Here is a 6,277-nt window from a genome sequence, read left to right on the forward strand (position 1 = left end):
GTCAATGATAGTTTAAATCATCTCTTAAGTTTTGGTGATTCTTCCTAAACATGTTAAATCGAATCTTTTGTGAACACAGAAATTTATTTAACTTGAAATTCTAGAAGAAGTAAATATGTTTCGCATATTCTGGTCAGGAAACCGGTTTTACTTGACTTATTTGACTTGCGAAAGGTCAACTTATTTAGACTAAAATGGCAGGACTGTTTTCAGCACAATAACGGTTGGTAATCAAATCAATAAAAAATGAATGATATTTTGTTTCTTCAGCACAATGACAGGGAGAAGCGATACCTGGATCAGCAGGAGGCCTTGCTTTCCCAGTCCAAGCTCCTCCAGGAGAGGCAGGATAAGGTCAAGAAGCTGGAGCAGGCTTGTAGGGAGCAGGAGAAAGCACTGGAGAAGATGGATAAAGCATTGAAAGGAAAGATAGGCAAGCAAGGAGTCAGATTTAAAGAAGGTGAGAAGGCTCTCCATTTAATGAGTTAATATAATTCTTCTCACAATGTTGTAAACAGTGGAGGTTTTGATATAATTTTAGAGCAGAAATCCGCTTCGAAATTTATGAAACCCCTGGAGGCCGTTTCATAAAGCTGTTCGTAAGTTAAGAGCAACTTTAAGAAAGACTGGTGATCCTTTCTTAAGCGCTAAACCATCGCCTATGGTGTATACCATTTACCAAAAGAAAGGATCACCAGTCATTCTTAAAGTCGCTCTTAAAACAGCTTTATGAAACACCCACCAGATATTGTTGGCATTGCCCTTATCAAATTTACCCCAAGTAAAATGGGCATTAACATGTCAATCCTCACTAATTTTCTTACCTCTCACTTCACATCCGTTTGTTTAATGTAAGTGTATGCTGTGAAAAGCTGGTCAGAATATTCCTTGATATTTGCTACTGAGAGAGTTGAAGGTGATACACACTTACCTTTTGTTTTGTATTTTGTATATAATATAAATTGTCAACTATTGCAATTTTTGCAGATATCTTGATTGAAAAATATTAACATGTTAATACAGTATTGACAATTTCACACATTCACCATTCAGCCCAAAGATATTATACATTACACAAGAAAAGACATGACTTTGTTCATATTTGGTATAATAAAATATCAGAGAAATAGTGAGTATGCATAGAATTATCTACTTATACTCCCTCTACTCCATCTACTCCATCATTTGCATACTGTTCTTGTTATGCGTAGATCATTGGAATTAAATATTGTGTTCCTTTTTATCACAGAATCCCAAGAGAGCGCAGCACTATCAGCAGAGAATGCCAGATTAAAAGCAGAACTAGAACATATGAAAGCTCTCTCTGCTTCACAACCAAGGGTAAGGCAATTTATTATTACTCTATGTTTCTGTCCAGTGGGTGTTGCAAAGACATTTTTTGTTCAAAATGGCTCCCTAAAAATAAAAATTGATTTTAACACTGGATGCGAGAGGGGGATGCCGCCCCTCTTTTCAGCCTATATTATTTATTGATACTCTTTCATCCATGAGCCATGAGTCACCTTCAATAAGTTGAATAATGGCCTAAATCTTAGCATTATTTCAGACCAGAATATTTAAATGTTGTTAATTATATCTTCTAATTCAAATTTCACCTATTTAAAAGTAAATTTCTGTGGTGTCAAGAGATTTGACTTTATAGGCAGAGTCCCTGAACCTTTCTTGAAGATCGGTCCATCATTTCAAAAGCTGCTTTACAGATATTGACGGCAGTAGTATTCACTTTTCCCCTCTTTTTTCCCATAGGGAGGTTCAGCAAATGAAGCTGAGAAGCTAAAGATGCAATACATGTTAGAGAGAGCTGAGAGCAGAGTATCGTCATTAGAAAGAGAGGTAAATCAGGAGAAAAGAATCTTTCAACAATTACGGTATATAGTTCGGTACTTTATCATCAAATGGTTCATACCATTTTATATTAAAACAGGGTCCTGTAACATGAAAGATGCAATCAGTCGTGCAATTAATCACAGCTGTAAGTCTCTGGCAAATCATGTACACAAATTTACTTTCAATTATTAATATTGATGCTGTCTCTTTATGTCTCTGGGTCTAGATTGGAAATTGCTACTATTGGAAATCCTATTTCATGAAGTTGTAAAAAGCAGTATCAAGTATGACAACAAAAAATGGCAACATACAATTAAATGGATAGAACTCATTAAAAAATCAATAAGTTGCAGTCACAGTATCCCCCATTCATGCACCTCTTTTAAAATAAGGAAAACATTCTGTCTGTTTAATGAAGATGGAATTTAAAGAGCAAGAACTTCTAGTAAAAACAATTTTTGTTTCTGTTATTAAAGCTCTTAGGCAAAGCCAAAGAATGGGGAAAAGAGAAGGCGAACATATCACTAAGATCAGACGATTCTTTGAGACAACGCTCGTTACCACCCTTACCTTACTATGACAGAGGTAAACCACGACAGGTAGGTTTGCTGAAAGTATGTGAAGGAGAGGAGTGCCTATCGGTAAAACATCTGTTGGAAAAATTGTATTCGGTTCATATCCAACTAAAAAAAAACTAACTATCGATGATAACGTTGCCATATGTGTTAACTTCCAAGGAAGTTTGATATTAATTGACTGTTGATAGTCATTTTTACTGATTTTGACTGAAGACTAATGTATGTGATGGGGTATCAATAATTGTACATTTTGTAGATTTTGGAATTGTTGGTTGTATCACATGTAAAGGGAAAACTTTTTGTGCACACCTTACAATACTTATCACGTGACAGGCTTTTTAGGTCCATTTCAGAGAAAAATTAGTGGTAAAAAGTGTCCTTTTGATGAAATCAATGGTTTAGAATGTAGTAGGCACAATGTCTAATGCTTGTCAATGTAGGCCAACTTATCTATGCTTGGTAGCTTAAATAGATAAGATAGAATAATAAATAAAATTATTTGTTATTTTCTCTTCCTTGCTATCTCCCCATGTTACAGGACTATACTGATGCATACACAGATAGGTCCTATGGAGGAAGAAGACCTAGACTAGGATATGGGACACCTACAAGACTGAGTCCCCTCTACTAGATCGAAAGGCCAGATATGTCTTATCGTGGAAGAAGACCTAGACTAGGATAGGGACCCCTACAAGACCGAGTCCTCTTTACCCGACCAAAAGGCCAGTTAGATCCTATGGAGGAAGGAGTCCTAGACTACGCTATGGGGCACCTTGAATTCCTCTCGACTAGGATAATAACTGTCAAATGTGTCTCATAGAGGAAGACTACCTACAGACTATGATATTGGACACTTACATGTACCAAGTCCTCTCTGCTAGATCAAAGGACTAAATAGTTCTTATGGTGAAAGATGACCTAGACTAGGATATGGGACAACTACTAGGTACTCTCTTCTAGACCCAAAGGCCAGATAGGTCTTACGGTGCAAGAAGACCTAGACTAGGATATGGGACAACTGCTAGGTACTCTCTTCTATACCTAAAGGCCAGATAGGTCTTACGGTGCAAGAAGACCTAGACTAGGATACAGGAAACCAACAAGACTAAGTCCTCTCTAATAGATCCGAAGGCCACTCTGAACTCATCCCCATGTTAGAAAAGAAAGATTGTTGGATCATTAGCAGAATGGCTTAAGTTGGTCAGCAAGCACTTCTATACCTCAGTGATGATGTTAGCAAAGATATCAACATTATCATGATGATCAATCCCAAATTGTGCCCTGAAGCATATTTAGAATAAGAGGGTTGATATTCAAAGCTTAATTGATATACTGGGAACAATGCAAATTTACCTGGAAATAAAAATATATTTCTTTGGCTATTCAGTAATCCCTTTACTTTAATTGTATCTTTGATTCCATACATGATTGAAAACATTAATCTGGAAATAGAACATAGGGTATGCATGTAGATTCAGTTCAGGGTGTGATTATGGTAAAAGGGACAAAGTGGGATGGCAGTATTTTCAGCAATAGATTTACGAAGGACAATGAAGTTGCTAATAACATAGCAATGTTTAATGACATAGAAATAAAAAAGCCTCAGGCATAAGTGAAAGTTGTCTTAGCCTTTCATTTGTTTGCTAGTATATATTTTTGAAATTTGAATTTGTACCTGTCTTCTATATTAGTTTATTCAGTCAAAGTGGCATCAACAATGAAGCTTTTAAACAGATATTTTCATCCATCAACGGTACAAGCAAGGTATCTTTGAAAAGCTGAATACCTTTTTTTCTCTCATTTACAGGTCAGTTTGATTTATTACATTAGCTTTTATTCTTTTTCAAACCTTTTTTTTTCGAACAAACAGTACAGTGATCCATATACATTCAGTGGTGATAGAAAGTTAGTGAATCCCACTATAAAATATATGCCTTCATTCTGAGTGTTGAATGTAGACAATAACACTACAATGTTCAGCGAGCCCAGAGAAACAGACCTCATTAAATGTAATATTTTATCACCTGACTTCCCAATTAGAAATATATGTAACATGTCAGAACTTGAACACTTTTTATGTATACAGTTGAAGTTCAATAACTTTTGAGCACCACTGCAAATAATAATTTGTTACTTTCATGTAAGATTTTATTGTTTGATATGGATGTTTGGTTCATAATTGTTAAAGTAGTAGCAGATTGACTATGTGAGTTCAACCTCTTATTCCAGCATTATGTATTCAGATGATTCCATCCAGAGTTCTTTTCTTCTCAGTGAATATCCGTCCAAACAGCTTCATCCATCCACTTTTTACCAAATGAGCAGTTGGCTCATGAATATCAAAGTAAATTTGAGAATACATTTTCTGTCTATCACAGCCCATTCAATTTCTAGTTAAATTCAGACATCATTGTGATCATGTTATTTTATCAAAAGTTATGATTTAATACAAATTAAAAGCAAAAGTCTGGAATCCAAAAGGCTGTAGAAATAAATCACTGGACACTTGACAATTCCCTCTCATAGCTATCCTATCAACATTCCAAACTAGATCCACTTCTGACACCATGTCTATCATATGACAAGGAAAATCTGCTACTTGCCCTTATAATTTTTTTTCCTCAACACATTTTTCTCCCTTTCTATTTTTACTCAATTTTTTTAGTCAACTCAGTATACCTTTCATCTCTTTTCAAGTTTTACTTTATCGCTAAATGTATTCAGTGTATCTCAAATTTAATATATTTCTTTTGAAGTAGCAATAGCCTGCTGTAATCCATCCTTTGCATTTCAATTATTTTTGTGTACTTAATGAATTCCATGGAATATGCACACACACAAAAAAAAACATTAGAAAAAAATGTACAAATCGAATTACATTTGGAGATAAAGTTCATGTTTAGATATTTTGCTTCCCAACTCAATTTTCTTCATTTTTTGAATTATGTAGCAAACTGTGCTTTTTAATCTGTGCTTCTCCTGATCTTGCCAGTACATTATTTTGTTTATTTCTATATTCGTGTATATATGTATGAAATGTAATGTTTATCAAAGATTTATATGAAAGTGTACTTGGGAATACAAAAATTGTAGACTTACGGAAGCTTTGTTTATTAAAAGGAAAAAGAGTATTGATATTTTGTTACATAAGTGAAATGATGATACAAATGTGATTTGTATGTTATTATTCATGTTTGAACTCAAATGGTAAATGAAGCTCTTTGGGTAAGCAGAGTAAAAGATAAAGAAAAATACAACTATATTGATACACACTATTGGAAAGATAAGTTTTGTTTTGGGATTCAGATGGAGTCTTAAATTATATTAAAATCCAACTGAAGTCAAACATTATAAGACAATTTGTAGTAAGAGCAAAATCTCATGTATTAAGGTGTTTTTCTTGGTAAAAAAAATCTTTGGTTTTCAATTAGGCCTAATGATGAATCTGGATTAGAAATAATCAGTAAACATACACTCCAGTTTTGGATATTATCATGGCATGTATTCAACCTAAATGATCACCCAAGCACTTGACTGCAAGTTTTTATTATTTCATGTATATAATTGGTGCATGTATTGCCAATTAGCTCAGTGGCGGATCTCGCTGGATTAAAAACAATACTTTGGACGAACCAACCATAGCCTTCCAAAATGGTTTAATCTGGCTAGATCCACCTCTGAATGGCTTGCATGTTAACTTATATGTCAGAACTTATTATAATTATGGTAAAATATATCACCTTGATTTAAAGTATGTTCTCTTGAAGTTATTGTGCACTGAGACTGCTCAATTTTGAAAGTTATGTGAATTGTAAACTTTATGTATAAAATAAGTATACTGAAATGAAATC

At 34.3% G+C, this 6,277-nt stretch overlaps 1 protein-coding gene across 1 annotated transcript in view; it reads left to right on the forward strand.

Moving 5' to 3' along the window:
* Positions 1 to 5,935, forward strand: part of LOC121422406 (coiled-coil domain-containing protein 33-like) — a 30,871-nt gene extending 24,936 nt beyond the window's left edge. Inside the window, exons 17-21 of the mRNA XM_041617421.1 lie at positions 271 to 460; positions 1,250 to 1,341; positions 1,768 to 1,854; positions 2,325 to 2,447; positions 2,965 to 5,935. Coding sequence (XP_041473355.1) covers positions 271 to 460; positions 1,250 to 1,341; positions 1,768 to 1,854; positions 2,325 to 2,447; positions 2,965 to 3,057 — 585 coding nt within the window. The 3' untranslated portion in view covers positions 3,058 to 5,935. The remainder of the gene's footprint in view (positions 1 to 270; positions 461 to 1,249; positions 1,342 to 1,767; positions 1,855 to 2,324; positions 2,448 to 2,964) is intronic.
* Positions 5,936 to 6,277: the final 342 nt, after the last annotated feature.

This window comes from Lytechinus variegatus, chromosome 10 (assembly GCF_018143015.1).
Source record: "Lytechinus variegatus isolate NC3 chromosome 10, Lvar_3.0, whole genome shotgun sequence".
In the NCBI taxonomy this organism is placed as follows: Eukaryota; Metazoa; Echinodermata; class Echinoidea; order Temnopleuroida; family Toxopneustidae; genus Lytechinus; species Lytechinus variegatus.